Below are 17,041 nucleotides of genomic sequence, written 5' to 3'. Positions count from 1 at the left end.
TAACAATTAACCTTAGGTGTTTAATCAAATTGCTTTCAACAATAAATAGCTAAGAAGGTAAATCCTAAATCAAAATCATCAAGTAAAAATTATTAAATAAAAAAATAATTTAAAGCTGAAAATGTTAAAAATAAAATAGGTAAATAAATCAATCTTACTGATTATCATGACATGAAAATTAAATTAATGCCAAAAGTTTTCTACACAGAGAATGCTGACAAGAAAAAGTGTAAAAAACGATTTTTTTTTTTGTTTCTACAATATTTGGTAAAATGAAAAGAGAGCAAGTGGTGGTTATGAGGTTTTGGATAAGTGAATTTTAAAAATAATTCTATTTCAATTGTTGTAGTTTCTTTGTTTGTTTGTAAATAAATGCAAAATTTTAATTCAATAATAACAATTGTTATCTAATATAAAAGTTAAAGATCTATCCCAGAGAAGATTAAGATACGCATTTTATAAAATCAGTTCAAACCCATTAATTACAATAATGCTTATTAACACATTACAATTGACCTCTGTACAGAAAATAATTATCAATGAGATTCCTTTCATTGTAATAAGTTATTTCACCGTACCATATTCCTCATAGGCTTTATAAATAAATTAATTTCTATTGTCACATCAAACCCATTAATACCAATTCTTGATTTTCATTATTGTTAGACTTTGAAAAATATTTTTCTTCAAAAATATTAATATATAATATTAATATAAATAAAATAAGTTTAAATCACTTTTGGAAAACATACTAATTGGATTTCTTGAGTCTAACAATTATATGAAAATCGCTTGAATATTTTTCTCAATAAAAAATGGTGAATCTTTTGTTGAACATCCAATGAAACTTATTTAACATGTGCATAACCCAATGTATTAGGGCATAGCCTTTAAATTTAGCATCACCTGTTAGCAACATTAAAGTCATATAGATATTAAATAAATTATATTGACCTATCAAGTTTAAAGACAATTAATAAATGGTCAAAATATCCACTAAGTCTTTGTACTCATGCATTTTATTCAATTTAGTCTCTATATTCAAATTCAAAATAATCTAGTCCCTTAATTTTAAAAATTATTTTAATTTAATCTCTCCCTTTAATCGCATCCAATTTTAACATTGAAAGGGATAACGTTAGTACTGATGTGGTATATTTTGATGATGTGATACCAACATGATGACGTGACATGCCACGTGGCACCAATGTGATGACGAAGTAGTGCCACAAGGCACTACATAGTGATAAGGCATTAACATGCTAACATGTCAGTGCCATGTGACAGATTAAAAAAATTTTAAAAAAAATTGTGTCACGATTAAATTGAAAAAAAATATTTGAAAAATACAAATATTTATGTAGATGATAGATATACTTATTATTAAGTCAAATATTTAAGTGTAAAAGATTTATGGTCTTAATATATATATATATAAATATTTTCTTACTTGATTATTTGATTCTAAAATATGTACATTAATTTATCTTCTTTGCAAAAATTAAGTTTGAATTCTTCTTTTATGAAAAAAATTTCATAGCTAAAGCCAAATTTAGATGAACAATTTGTATTATATTGAAATAAAAAAATATAAAATGACTAAGTAACTTTTTTTTTGCTATTTATAATAATATAAAAATTTAAAATTTATTTGACTAGTTTTTAATTTTAGCTTAACTCAAATTAGTAAAATAGGTTGATTAATTTAAATATGTCATATTAGAGCCATGTCAATGCTGATGTCATTATCCTTAACGGTAAATTTGGATGTTATTAGAGGGAGAGACTGAATTTAAATAATTTTCAAAATTAAGTGATTAAATTATTTTGATTTCGAGTACAAGGATTAAATTGAATAAAATACATGAGTACATGGGCTTGGTGGGTATTTTGATCATTGATAAATTGTGACAGTCGTATATGGTGCTCTTTAATTAGATCTTGTTCAATGTATATATTTCATACTCTGTACCTATTTGTTTGCTTTAAAGTCAATACCCCAATGCTAGAGTTAAAACATTCTATCCTTTTTGATAGAGTCATTACAAGTGTAGGCTTTAAATAGTTTGTCACATTTAACCTAGAACAATTTTAACCAATTTTAATCAACAAAAAGCTGAAGAACTATAACTCCCTACTGAATAGTTCATCAACTATTAGTATAGTTTTTCTACAATATTACCAAATAATTTATGATCATATCTTATATGTCATAAAGAAATAAAATATTTGTTAAAATATAATATATATGAAATCAATAATTGATATAATAATTTATTTATCTAATAAATAAATAATAAAATTAGTTTTTAAGGGTATCTGCCTAACAATTACGTTGTGCTCAAATGCCAGGAAACACTCAGAATAGAACAATGCTCAGTTGGCAATCTGCAGTCAATCCTTCAAGTGTCTCTGCCAGAGAAATTTCAAAACCCTTTGCAAGCATCGATTTCAGCAGAAGAGATACGATCAACAATGTTCTCTATGAAGAATGACAAGGAATCAGGGCCTGATGGCTTTACAGCGTACTTAAAAAAAGCTTGGAGCATAGTTTGGGCTGCTCTCTCTCATTTCTTCAACATTGGTGAGATGCTTTCAGTTCAACTGTCTCCTTTTTTTGTTTTCAGTGGGATAATCGTAGCTAATTTTGCTGCTTGCTTCCTGACATCTGCATGTTTGTCAAGTGGATTGCACCCTGGATCATGAACAAAAGTATAAATAACAGTTAATAGTCATAAGCAGATAGAAGCTTCATTTTCACTGGCAGTTTGTTTTCAGAAAAATGAAAAAGAATAATATTGTCTGGATTGTTTTCATGAAATTTAGAATCATCCAACTTCAACAACAAACTAAGATATGATACAACTTGGGATGTTTACAGATACTTCAAAAATCTGGTCTTTTTCAATGTATCCCTTTGATTTATTCAGATCTTCTATACATACTTTATGCACTCAAACACTGGAAATTGAAGAGTAAACGTAGGAAGCTCATTGAAAACTAGATTCCTAGGCTGTCAGTTGTCTTTCTCAAAACTGCAACCCTTCCATGAAGCTGCATCAAGCAACTAAAGAACCGACACTCTTAATGCTGCGGTCCAGCCGTGCGCAACTTCTACTATCTTCCACAGCCAGGCCTTGTGCTCCTAAACAGAAACACTGGTTCATCAGCCTCTTATCGAGTGAAGTTTGCTTCGGATTCATTTGTGCTGTTTTACTGTTAAATGATGGATTTGAGCAAGGGAGTTGAGCAACACGAACACCCTTTTGTTCATCCACTGAAATAGGTGAGGCCACGGAAGACCCTGAGAAGGGACTTGGAGGTGATTTAAAAGGAGCAGCTAAATGTGGCACTGCCTGGATCACACCTTGAGTTAGCCCTGCTGTAAATTTCTTTCTGGTGGATCGGCTTGGAAGATCACTCCTCAGAGAAAATGTCCTTTTGTTTTTTGGAAGAGATAAAGGTTTAGAGTACTTTTCACGAAGCGGAATATGACTGTCACCCCAATTTCTACAAGTACTCATAAACTCCAGAGGATCATCATCTACTGATTCTGTGCTAGCAGCTTTTGTCTCCTTCTTCCTGGGCCACTGGAGAAAAAATCTTAGGCGCATTGCAGTATGATTTATGGAGCTTGACTTCTTATCATCTAATGAATCACTTAAGTTCAAGTCACTTAGTTCACTCAGGCATGAACTATATTCCACACTTGCTTGATCACAACCTGCATCATATGCATTTTCAGAGCCGGTGTACAAGAATATCTCTGCATCAGGAATTCTAAATGAAGTTCCTGGACTGCCACCAATTCCCTGCCCTCTTAGATGGGAAACAATGGCACTTCTTGCCACATTGTCCTGACAGTAGGAGATCCCTCCAGCTGCAATTAGTTCTTTGATTAAAATTTCAGAAGATGCTGATTTTGGCCGTCTCTGGAGGAGATCTAACGGGGTCATGCCATCACCATCACGGACATTCAAGTCAATAGATGGCACAGCCATGAGTAGTTCCACCAGATTAGATTGAACATTCTCACTTACAGCCATATGCAGAGCAGTTCTTCCATCCAAGTTTCTGGCATTGATGATATCTTGCATGTCCACAACCTCACCGCATACTAATTGTTTCATAAGCTCAATCTGGCGGTCTATTCTTCGGAAGCCTGGGGTTCTAAACGCAGCCACAGCCACATGAAGAAAAGTATCCCCATGATTGTTTTTCACATAGGCCAAACAGGGAGACGCATGAATCAGAAACTCCACAACCTTTAAATAACCCCGATAAGCTGCCACATGCAATGCAGTGTTCCCTTGATTATCTGGAGAGGCTACGATGTCAAACGATGCTAAAAGATCCTGCACTACCTGCATTGTAAAAGACAAGAAAAGATACATAACAATTTCTGAGAGCTAGAAGAAGATTGGTAAATACAGACGCTATAAAAGAAAGAGTTAATTTGGTTCATTAATAGGCAACGATGAAGAAAATATATTAGAACATACTAAAAAAAGAACACCTATATACAGTGTTTTAGTATTCAGAAAGGTACAAATCCCATCAATTGAAGGTATTTGAGAAAGGCTTGGAAACAATGCACATAATTTCTAGAAAACAATATTAAGGAGCTAGTTACAGTTGCAACCTCAAATAATTTAACTTCAAGATTGAAATATTTTAGTAGTAATAATTATGATATGAGCATACTTTAAAGCAGATAGGGAGCTCAGCACTACTGATACAGAGAACTAAACTAGGGACCTTCATGTTAAAGAACCTGCATATCCTGGGACTGGGACATACCTTTGAGAGATATCAAACTGTTTACAATGGGACATCCACACTTGACCAAAAACGAATTTTGGGCGCAAACTGCAAGTTGCCCTGATTTATACACTAATTATGTGCAAATGGATAGCAGCATGTCTGAATGATGCCGATGACTAATTTTTTTTGGGAAGGAAGTAGTGTTTACCATTCAGGACTTCTCTCTTTTAGCCTTTTTTAAAACCAACAAATCACACAAAAACATTATCTTAACTCTCACAAGATGCAGGCATTCATTTGAAATATAACAATCCCTGAAGACATGCACAACACCTAATCTTTTTTGTTCTTTCCATGGATCATCTTCTATCCATCACGCAGAATCAATTTATGCAAAGGAATGCTGACTGCCAAATATACACCACTACTTAAGATTGTTGAATGATTATCCACTGCCTGGCGAGGTTAAGTAGATATAAATGCTTATAAAGACTAAAGAGGAACATTAGAGAAGTATGATTCAGCAATTGAACTTGAACTAAGAGAAATAAACGCTAAGATTTAGTGATTCAGCAATTGAACTTGAACTAAGAGAAATAAACGCTAAGATTTAGTGCCTTACCTCAACCTGCCCTCTTCCAGAGGCTGTATGCAAGATAGTAGACCCCTGCATATCTCTATAAACCAGTACATCACTACAATCCCCAAGAAGCTCCCTCAAAATCTCTAAACTCCCCCCTCTAGCCGCAGCATGAACCGCTCTATTCATCATTTCCCACTTGAAAGCCGAACGACTTTCACTCAATTCATCCTCCGCTTCTCCTTCACTGCTAAGGCAACTCCTGGACGACACAGCAAAATCAAGCAGCAGCCTGAAAACCTCAGAGCTCTTGCTCCTAGCCGCTGCGTAAAATATATCAGTGACACCGTACTCTCCTTCTCCAAATACAAGAAGAGGGTCTCTCTCTAACAGTTCCTTAACAAAATCCACGTCACCAGCTGAGGCAGCAGTGTACAACAGCCAGCCTCCATAGCCAGCTCTAATCAAGGAATTGTTACCTTTCTTGGTCTCACATTCTTGAAGAAGTCTTCTTGCAACAAGAGAGCGGCATTTGGCAACATCATGAAACTGAGCCTCATCGTCCCACACGGTTTCGAGACGGCGGATTCTGCGCAGAGAAGTGAGCTTGATGAGAAGATTGGTGTCAAGGTGGAGAAGCTCAATGACCAGATCGTAAAGGCCATTTGCAGATGCCCAATCAATAGGTAACGCATACCACCATTGGTCTCCAGTGCTCTCCCAGCGCAGAGGGAAGTAAGAAGGCGGCATTATAGTATTGGATTCACTACAAATATCAGCTCTTACAAGATTTCAGCGACGATCCAACAGAGTTATATATCTTGGAAAAGGCCAGATAACTCAAGGGCTCAAGTGGAAGTATAAGAAAAGTGAAAACTGATAAAAAACAAAAGAAGATAGCACAAGAAAACTTGGAAATGAAGATCAAGAATAAAAATAGAACCAGCAAGGTTGCGCGCTTCAGAGAGATTAAGAGTATAAAAGAAAGGAAATGAGAAAAAACAGAACTACCTAGTAAAAGTTCTGAAAAGACTAAAAGAGAGAGAGGCAGAAGGTTGAAGTTGGCAGTTGAAAGATGGCTTATCCATGACCACGATGACTCTACTTCTACCTCCAAGAACAGTTGAGTAGAGAATTAGGAGGAGAATACGAGGGCTATAGAGTCATCAGCCATGGTATAACTACTAAAGATGAAGCTGAACGTGTGAGGAAATAAAGAAGGTTCTTTAAAGGGAAAGTTATGGATTTCTTACAGATAAACATAAAAAGACCCAAGATACCAAACTACTCTACACAGTTTACAGATGAAAACAAACCAGAAAAAGGCCAATTGAAGCGTAGATTTTTGGTCAGGTTTTTATGGTGGAGAAAACAGTAGCCAGGAAAGTGCAAGGAAAAATGTTACTCAGATTCCTCTTGTCTTGTCCGTAAAAGCCCAGTGACCATATAAAGAGAAAAGCAATTTATGTAATTAGACTCAGTTGGGGAAATGGGAAGGGAGTGCCTTTTTGTTAAGGTGGCAGTTGGGTCCGCACATTGATGATTTCCCTGGGCTCCTTTTTAGTAAAAAAAGAAAGAGAGTGGCCTTTTAGTTTTAGGCTAATTGCAGGTCCCCCAATCAACCCCAATATACTTATTCTTTGCAATCAAGTCCTTTTTAGCTAAATCATTCTCCATTCATTAAGTTATATACCATGTCAATGTGGCTCCCCAAAAGCTGCTGACTGGGTGGTTATTAGGCCCTATTAAGCTGCTGTCTTCCTTAATTGTGAAACATTGCTACTGTTCTTTTGCCCTCTCTGGAACGCAAGGGTTGGGAATTGCTATATTTTTACTGCTTGAAGGTTGTAGTAGCTGATAAATCTTTACGGTCAGAATTGAGTATGGACCTAACGGTCTGGGTGTTTAGAATAGAGGGGAATCTGGCAACTGGCAAGTAGTTGGGGAACAGCACTTCAGGTTGTGGACACCATTCTCATTAGTACAAAATTATGGCAATCAGAAGCAGCAAGCATGTGCATAGCTTTCTTTTTAGCCTCTGATTTCAACACTGAAGGCTAGAATAATTACTCACTTTTGCATTGATGAATGCAACCTTGGACATAAATTTCTACTCAACACTCATTTTTTTTTATTGCTTCAAATGATAACATTGTTCTTTGGTAGGCTCATGATATCAATTCTTCTTATTTCTATAGTTTTTTTTTGTGGCCATGCAAGGACCAGAAATCGATGGTGGGAAAGTGGCCCTAATTTGACAGCATAGTTGAAGCCTACATAAATAGGGTCAATACTATATCTTCTGTTGAATGCTTGGATTAGAGTCTAGTAATTCAATTGGCAGAGATAGGGTCAAGATTTTAAGCTAGCTTAGTTCAGTACCTAGTGATTAATACTGCTTCCTAACTAAAGATTTGGGTATTTTGAATCGGCTAATATGTTTGGCGAGAAAGGTCTCAAATTGTGAATCTAAGCTTAAGTTGAGGGAATGTTTTTGTCTGATTCAGACTCTTTCTATTGGCATCCAAATAGGTATGAAGTTATGACCAATGACCACCTTCTCCATACCCGTTCTAATCTGCAAAAAACCACTCAATTGGACTTTGTCTCTGTTTAAAGCATGGTGGCAGTGGAAATAGTCAATCAATTCATATACTAATAATATGCTTTGTAATAATCTGAGTGGGCTATGTTACTAGTTTCCTACACTTCCAAGCTCTGCCGGCTCTTTGGCTAATATCACTGATTTTAAGCCTAATAGCTCAACCTTGGACGTGTTGTTGTACCTATCTCTTGGCTGATTACTGGAATGCTCATCATTCTTAGTGTTTTCTTTCTTTTTTTGAACGATAATTTCAAAGGAACAAAAATGTTTGTTATCTATGCAAGCAACAATTTTCCTTTTACTCCATTGTTTAAACAGATTGAGGTTTCTCACGACCAACCACATGTTATTCTTCTGTAGTTTTAATGTTTCTTCATTTTCTTCTTCCTCTCACTTCAACCTCCATTCTTAATTAATATGAGAACTGTTGAGGATACCAGAATTCTCCCCTGTATCAAGTGATTCTGTAGTTGACTCCAAGCAAGATTGAAGGGATTCTTTAGCAGACTTATGGCAAGACTCATGCTATTCAATTAATGTCAAGAAGTCAGAATTGTCATTATGATAATCTCGGCCTTTTATTACTTTGTAGTATATAATAAATTGTACAGAAGAGTTACCTTATATGATATAATTCTTGTATACAAATAGAACTCTTTCCCTCTGACCTCAAATATAAAGGCAGAAGCCATTGAGTTCAATTCAATATTTATCAAGAGCTCTCTGTTTCTTTATGCTATCAGAGCTTCGCTTGCTTTAGGCTCTAGCTATTCAGTTCACTTTGTTTTTGTTGATAGGAATTGAAGAGAAAAAGCTTGGAATGACATGACATTTTTTCTGTTTAACCAGCACGAGAGCTTTGACAACTCCACCGGGAATGAATTAAAGAAGTAAAAACGACGGAGCATAAGGACAAGATGGTCACCACCGATAGTTAATTACCAATGATTGACGTATATAATAATGCAATTGCAACAAAAATAATGGTAGGGAAGGCATGAAAAAGCCGGCTAGTGCGGGGCCAAAAACTTGGTTCTTTAATTTATTTGTAATTACAACATTGGATCACGAGTTATGATTTTCAGTAAAAGGCTACATTATCTACTCAAAAGACAAAGATCATGTGATGCTGCCTCCCCATTGTGAACCAAAGGGTCAAATTTAACAGCAAAAGGACGTGGGGGAAGAGAATGCAACCCAAACCTATGAGATCTAATCTTACATCTCATAATTCACAAAAATGGCTCTTTAATAGGTTAAGGCCACTGTCATAACCCAAGTTATTGATGGTTATAGCAGCCCTACTCAAGCACATCATGACACTAAAATATCTAATAACTCCAAACCTTTCCTCCACTTTTCCTTAACATCAAACCACCATAACTGTTAATACTACCACAGACAACAATAATGGGAATGGACGGGAAACAAAATGGTGTTCTCGAATCGACAGACCTTGGTAATCTTAGGGAGACAGTAATTGGGATAGAGAGTTGCTTGGTTTACAACATATGCAGATAGTATACAATAATCTCACCATAACTTATAATCTTAAAATAGAAGACCATATAAACAATTGATTGTTCACAGACTGACCTTTGTTCCTCTTCAGACTATAGTCTGTAAGCTATAAAGTCAATTTTATAAATATGTTACAGATATGCATTTCAAACAAAGTCATAGTTTTCAAGCAGCATGGAAGGAGAATAAATAAATTTAAACTTACCCAACCTAAAATATAGGTTAAATACTCCAAGCTAAGACATGTTAAAAAATTTTCAACCTTCAAATTGTAACTTTAGGGGACACAACACTCAGATCTGAAACGAAAAAAAAAAAAGAATCACAAGATCACTTCTTCTAAAGTCTAACTTGTTCGGCCCACTCACAACAATGCAATCAACACTTGACTCCAAATTCAGGGCATCTATTGTATCCTCTTCAAATCTACAACTTCAACAGTCATTGCTCCATCAAGACTGTAAATGCAAGCAACAGCAACACTTTATTCTTTAAATTGGTTAACAGGATTACCAACTATGGTGCAGCAGCTTCTCTAGACTATCAACATCAGTCTCAGGGATAAGCAAGTATATACTGATTCAGAAACAAAAATTCTAACAAGAGTTTCAAATATATACATAAACAAATCCAGATGTGCATGAGCATGTGCAAACACTGAGATATACGTATACACACCATGTGTGTCAGGATAGATACATGTGGGTGGTACATTTAGTTCAAACTAATAAACCTTCAATGCAATACATATGAAATCTGTGGTTTTCTTTATTTTTTTTTCTTTTTCTCCTGTTTCATTTTGTTAATCTTAACACAAAATGTCAGAGAAAAACCACAAATGCTTCGCTCATGATAGCCTTATCCTCATCAAACACAGACTGCTCTTAGTGTGTTTGGGTGCTGGTAAAAAGGACTAAATACTCACCTGGCCAAGTTCATAATTTCTTCATGAAACCTTCAATTTTCTCAACTGCATCATACATATTCTTCTCTTTGACTTCATCAAAAAGCAAACGGCATGTTCGATATTTTGGTGTTATATCCTTCCTAATCATCGCTTCAAACAGGCTGTAAGCCCACTGAGTTCTGTTTGCTCTACAAAGTCCATGAATCAGTAGTGAGTAGGCTGAAATATCAAGACTAAGATGATGCTTATTAACCATATCATTCAATAGTTTGCTCAACAGACTATCTATCTTCCCAGTTTTAAAGCATGACTTCAGTAATGGATAATATGTCTGAACATCCGGCTTGCAAATTTTCGAATTCTCCATCTCTTGAAGAAGAGTGAGGGCCTTCTGTTGTTGAGCATGATGGCAAAGCATAGCAATCATGCAATTATATGTTGATGTATTGGGGGCAACGCCAATCTTCGGCATCTCTACCTCAAAAACTTCAGCAGCATCTTTCACTTGGCCAGCTCGCCCCAGTACATGGATCAAGCAGTTGTAGAAAAGCGTATCAGGTTTGCATCCGGCAGTTTTCAATCTCAAAGAAATTTGCAAAGCTTCCTCAAACATCTCTGCCTTTAATAGTGAGGACATGACAGTGGTGTAAGTAACCGCATTGGGAGGACAACCTTGGGCAGCCATTTCATCAAGAAGTTCATAAACTTTACGAAAGTTGCATTGGCAACAATAAAACTGAATGATAGTCGTGTAGCTAATGACAGAAGGGTGAAAACCATGTCCCTTCATCTCTTGAATTGACCAATGTGCCTCATCAACGCGATTAATTTTGCACCAACCATGAATGAAAATATTAAATGTTTGAGCGTCAGGTGCAATGTGTGATTTAAGCAACAAGAAAATTTCACGGGCCCGTTCAACGTATTTCTCTTTGCAAAGGGTGTCGAGCAGCAAGTTCATTGAATAAGTGTTCTTCTCCAATCCAAAAGTTTCCAACTCATCAAATATCCTCACAGCATTTTCCCATTCCCTTGCACCAGCAAACCTTCTCATAACCTTGGCTATTGTGTTAAGTGTAACAAAATGACCTTGACGCATCTCCTCCAAGAAATCCTTCATATGATCCATTTGTTTCATTTTACCTAGGATGTCCACCATCAAATCATATGCCTGAGGAGAGGGTTTATAGCCTGGGTGAGATGCTGCCCATTTAAAAGCACCCAACGCAGATTTCCAGTCATCATTGAACCGGTGAAGCAACTTCTCAACGAGGTCATGGGAAAGCTGTATAGCATTACATTCTCGGTCACTCATGAGGCACTGAAAGACTTCTTCATGACTGCTCCCGACACGAACTTTACCTATGAGAACATCAATGTCATACTGGCCTACTACTTGGTGACCTGATCCACTGAAGTAAGAAGATTCAACAGGCAGAGCAAGCGTGAAACTTTCAGAGGAAGCATGGAGAAGGGCACGGGATATTGATGGTTGGGTAAGGAAACGAATCCTCCTAAGGCAGTTTTGAAAATGGCCGATCATGAAGAAGTGCCCCAAACCAAAATTCAGTTGGGTCGTTAGAACTGCATCTCGAAAGAAAAAAAAAAGCATCAGCTTGTCTTCTTTCCAATTCATTTTCAATAATAAATATAACAAAAGAACAGAAAATTCCATTTATCCACTTTTCCACATCAAATAAAATAAAAGAATATGAGAGAAAATGCAGAATATAATTGAATAGCCTTCCCTACCTGGTGGTGTATGTCGAAGATGAAAATTTTCCCAGCAAATATTTAACAATGCCAACAATTTCGTTAAACCCCATTTTCAAAAATTGATACAGTCCACCTTCTTATCAAGCGAGTTTATAAAAATAAGCAATTCTATTTGGCCAGGCTGAGTAAGGGTTTCACTTCTTTTAACGTCTATGAGCAACCAAATAAAGCAAATATGAAAAAGGCTAAAACCAGTATTACTTGTAAAGCTCTCAATACTTAACTAATGCTACTAGTAAATTAAGCAAGTAGACTTGTAAACAGTCAGATTTCTTTTGTACCCATTTCATTTTGGTTTTGAGGGAGGAGAAGAAGAAGAAGTGCTCAAAGGTTTACCTGAGTGGTCGAGCTTGGAAGTTATTCTGAAACAAAAACTAACAACCTTCCGCTTAACAACAGAATCGCAAATGGAAAGACGGCAGGACAAGTTCCGGTGTCATCGGCCGATTCTCAAGTGGGCTGCTTGGATCTGTTAAAGACGTTGAAGGACCATGTCAATGAGGCCAAAGTTGTATTGGGCTCAACCCAATTAGTTAACCAATTAAGCCCTTTTAACTTTTAACTAATAGGATTCTGATACTATTTTATATAATTTTTTCCTCTTTTGAGCTAATAATTTTTTATTAGACTCAAATAAATCTATAAACTATATAAGAAAATTTAAATAAATTTTTATTTTTTTATTATGTTCAATCAAGTTTTTATATTTTGATTTGGGTCAAATAAGCTTTTATAATTAATGATTGACTAATTGTCATTAGTTAAAATACTACTTGTCATTTTATATCCACATAATATTGACAAAGCGTTGATATGAAGAGTGAAAAATATCACATGGTAATATAATTATGCCAAATAAGCATTTTATGTCATCATTAATTTTGATATATTAACATGCTATGTCATTATCGATTATAATATGTTAACATGCCATGTCAATAGCATAGAACATAGAATGATAAATAACATTTTGATTAAGTTAATAATTAGTTATAAAAGCTTATTTAATTCAAAATAAAGTATAAAAGCTTCTTGAGTCCTTAGTTATAAGGCTTTATTTGACACTAAATAAAAATATAAGTTTTTTTTACTCACAATAAAAATATAAGGGTTTGATTGATCGTAATAAAAATTTAAATGTTTATTTGAATTTTTCTAAATAGTTTAGAAATTTTTTTATATATTATGCCTTTTCATTAAAAATGTATCGTATATTAGATATTTTCATGACATTATTCTTCTTTGATTTGTTCATAAAAATTAATATAAAAAATTTAATTAATCTACGAGGATTCTTCAAAATTTTGGGTTAGTAAAATTTGATTAATGTAATAGACATGTACGAAAGGGCACTCTTTTCCTTTCATGAGTTTTATCCCACTGGATTTTATCATGAAAAGGTTTTTTAACGAGGCTCTTTCTGCATGACACTAGAGTTGGCAAAGGCTAGAGTTAAGCTGTTTATGTCTAGTAAGAGTATGTCTCATTGTATTAATGTTTCTAGTCATTAATGAAGTTTTTCACCTAAATTATTCAAAAAAAAATTGAGTGGTAAAAGACAATGTTATTATAACATGGAATGACCAATAAAAATATTTGAAACATCATCCCAAGACCTTGTATTTAGTGTTTGATTTTTTTTTTTCTTTTGATGGGATATGCTAGGCCCGAGCTATAGTGCAACACTTGGGCCACACACTAGAGCCCCAATAGCAAGCTACCGTGGGTAGGCTCTCTCCCTAGTGTTTGTTTGATCAATTTTTTTTTTCAACTTATCTACCTCTTAAAAGAAGAAGTAAGGGCAAATAATATTATGACAAAATTTAAAAAAAAAACTTAAAAGAAAAGTTCTAGAGAGCAACTTTCTCTTTTTCTTCTTTTAAAAACACGTCAATTTTTTTAAAAATACCCCTCTCTCTCAATCGATCTCTCTCTCTTTTCCCTCCTTCTACAAATCACCTTTCGTCAACGCAAATCGCGATCTCCTTCTTCTCCACCTCTCTCTATAAAAATAATTAGAAAAAAAAATTCAGTAACAAAATAGCAAAATCTAAGATTTTTCTTTCTTCTTCACCAAAAAAGATTTTAATGTCAAATATACTGTTTACTCTTTGCTTTTCTTTTTTGAGAATTGAAGCATCATAGTTCGATTGTTTACTAGATCAACAAAAATCTAATACTATTACTATTATACAAAGTTTAAGAGATATTTCATTTTTGTATAAATTTATTTGAGTTTAACATCTGAAATCGTATATATACATATATGTTCAAAGTAAACTTGTTTCGTTTTGATTTATTAGACGATTGAAGATAACATGAATACCTTTTATGATAATATTTGAATTAAAATTAACTAAACCAAACAAACTTAATCACTAATCTAAAGTTAAAGCTAAAATCTTTCAAGTCCAGCAAAACACACTTAAAGAACAATTCCATGAAATTGAACCTCATAAAACCCTTTAAATTGACCATCTTCAATGAGATTATGTTCATCGCATATCCCAACCAAGCAAAGGAGTGCATTTTGCTTCCACGTTCACTATTCATTTTCCATCGTTAAACAAAGCAAATTACCAACAAAGACTTTGAAAAAAAAGTGTTGAACCACTTGAAATTGAATGAATGAATAAAGACAAATTTCGCATTACAACGTTGGAATAAAATAAAATAAAACAACTTAATTTAAACACATTTAGTTATATGATAAATTAAGATAAGATGAGATAAATTAGCTTAATCTAGATATACTCAATTCCATAATAAATTTACAAAAATTAATTACAAGATAAGTTTGGAATTAACACCATTTGAATTTTCAAATAAAACTTCCTCTTGGATCAGCCATGAAGGATTAAATGATATATATATATATATATAACATTTAATAAAATGAACCCAAAATTGTCAAGAATGAATAGGTTATAATGAGCCGGACCGAACCCGAGCTTCAATTTCTTATGCCATTGTTGGTTATTGGTAATCTATATTTTCTTATAACTTCAAAAACAAACGAGAAATTTAAATACAAATTACAGAATTTTTTTTGGTATAAAATTTAATAGGCTTTTGTTTATTTATTTGGAGGGGGCGGGGGGCAGATGCCTTTGAAGATTAAAAAGAGATAAAATCCAAGACAAGTGGGTATCACTCTTAAAACTTTAGGGGATAACTCTACCTTTAATCAAAGGGTGTATTTTTGTAATTTACCCTATAAATAAATCTCAACATCATTTGCAAAGATTGAAACTGAAACCTAATATACTTTCAAGTTATATTTTCAAAAAGAACAAAAACAAGGCTTCCAAGTTCCAACAATTGGATCTAAGGGTCTTTTCAATGATTTAAGGGACAACGCGAGGAAGAGATCAATAATATTTAGGAGTTTTTTTTTTAAATGGGTCCTATGCATAACGTGTTTCTGACAATAGACTTTCTCATAATTTTAACTGTTTTTAATCAAGAGAATTAAAATTTGAACAAAATTACTCTTAATGAAATTGACCCCGACTCATGTTTTTTGAGCTTTTCTCACCAGATTATTCATCTCTAGAGTATTTCTTACCAGAAAGAAAAACGTTTAAGCATTTTGAGTATTTTGGAGTAGTTTTTTATACACGAAGAAAATCTGTGAGCGTTTTAAGCATTTTTAAGTATTTTAGAGTGATTTTTGATATATGAAGAAAAATTTTTGAACATTTTGAGCATTCATATTCGTTACTTATGTTGTTAAATGGAATATGGTGTATCGTTTGAAGTTGTTGATCTTGTTAAATTAAATTCAGTAGTTTTGGTGATTTTTGAAAATTACGTGACTAGATTTTAGGCATTATGTGACTGACTTTAGACATTGCGTACTGATTTTGGGCATTGCGTAACTAGTTTTTAATACGACATTACTTGACTAGTTTCTGATAAGACATTGCGTGACTAGTTGATAGGTATTACGTGACTAGTTTTTGATAAGGCATTGCGTGAGTAGTTTCTGATAAGGCATTGCGTAACTAGTTGATAAGCATTGCGTGACTTGTTAGTAAAGCATTGTGTGACTTAGGTATTACTTAAAAATCAGTCACGCAATGCCTAAAAACCAATCACGCAATGCCTAAAACCAATCACGCAATGTCTAAAAATCAGTCACGCAATGATTAAGTCACGTAATGCCTAAAAATCAGTCTCGCAATACTTAAAAATCAATCTAATCAATTTCAATTCTTTAACTTTGGTATTCTATAAATAAACCAATAAACTCAAGAACCTAAAACACGTATTTTTTTTTTGTTAAGCTATGAAATTGTACATTTCGTAAAAGATAGGTTACAAAACTCCATAATCCTCCAAAGCAAGACAAAATAAATCCTTATCGGGAGGGCATTGCTCACTCTCCTTATGCAAAAACAAAATATACTCAATTTACAAAATATTCCTTGAACAATTTCAATTCAAAATCTCATAAAAAAAAATCAAAATCCCCAACAAACATGCTTAACAATCATCCTAATCCAGAGACAACAAAATCGTGAACCATCATAAAACCCATCAAACATACTTCAGCTATTTCTTTTCCCTGAGTCCATCATCTTAATCAATCTAATCCAACTCATCAACATAGGCATCCCATCATAGCACATGTTTCGAAACAAGTCATCACCAGAAAGCATCAAATTACCAAATTCATCATGCTGCCTGCAATCACCATAGAAGAGTAAAATCGCTATTCATTGTCCTTGAGAACGTCAAAATCCATTGTCTAAAAAAATAAAACAAAATAAGAAAAAACTTGATGTCATCTCCGAAGGGCAAGATAAACAGTCTTTGACCAGAGAGAGAAATCGAAATTTAATTTTAAAATTTTTGTTTGGATGGTGAGATAAAGAAAACTGAA

General features: G+C 34.1%; 2 protein-coding genes across 4 annotated transcripts; both read right to left on the bottom strand.

The window, feature by feature from the left end:
* Positions 2,730–6,755, bottom strand: LOC18609693 (ankyrin repeat and sterile alpha motif domain-containing protein 1B). Its single transcript, XM_018115984.1, has 2 exons — positions 5,387–6,755; positions 2,730–4,364 (listed from the first exon to the last, which is right to left on the bottom strand). Exons 1-2 carry the CDS (start codon positions 6,092–6,094, stop codon positions 3,060–3,062), a joined length of 2,013 nt encoding a protein of 670 aa, XP_017971473.1. The 5' UTR covers positions 6,095–6,755; the 3' UTR covers positions 2,730–3,059.
* Positions 5,915–12,611, bottom strand: LOC18609692 (pentatricopeptide repeat-containing protein At3g04130, mitochondrial). 3 transcript variants are annotated; one of them, XM_018115986.1, is made up of 3 exons: positions 12,490–12,611; positions 10,396–11,961; positions 5,915–5,933 (listed from the first exon to the last, which is right to left on the bottom strand). In XM_018115986.1, exon 2 carries the CDS (start codon positions 11,918–11,920, stop codon positions 10,406–10,408), a length of 1,515 nt encoding a protein of 504 aa, XP_017971475.1. In that variant the 5' UTR covers positions 11,921–11,961; positions 12,490–12,611; the 3' UTR covers positions 5,915–5,933; positions 10,396–10,405. The 3 variants fall into 3 exon arrangements, with proteins under 3 accessions (XP_017971475.1, XP_007044993.2, XP_017971474.1); XM_007044931.2 differs by lacking the exon at positions 5,915–5,933 and adding an exon at positions 9,633–9,928; XM_018115985.1 differs by lacking the exon at positions 5,915–5,933 and having other exon boundaries at positions 10,026–11,961.

Source organism: Theobroma cacao, chromosome 2, assembly GCF_000208745.1.
Source record: "Theobroma cacao cultivar B97-61/B2 chromosome 2, Criollo_cocoa_genome_V2, whole genome shotgun sequence".
NCBI lineage: Eukaryota > Viridiplantae > Streptophyta > Magnoliopsida > Malvales > Malvaceae > Theobroma > Theobroma cacao.
This window is presented reverse-complemented; position numbering and strand designations above follow the sequence as displayed.

What these genes read in the sequence shown, in the direction of transcription:
- LOC18609693 (XM_018115984.1), bottom strand. Translation starts at nt 6,094, where the DNA reads ATGCCGCCTTCTTACTTCCCTCTGCGCTGGGAGAGCACTGGAGACCAA. An exon ending in CTGGAAGAGGGCAGGTTGAG is followed by an intron (nt 4,365 to 5,386) that starts GTAAGGCACTAA and finishes TTTACAATGCAG; the next exon opens with GTAGTGCAGGATCTTTTAGC.
- LOC18609692 (XM_018115986.1), bottom strand. Translation starts at nt 11,920, where the DNA reads ATGATCGGCCATTTTCAAAACTGCCTTAGGAGGATTCGTTTCCTTACC.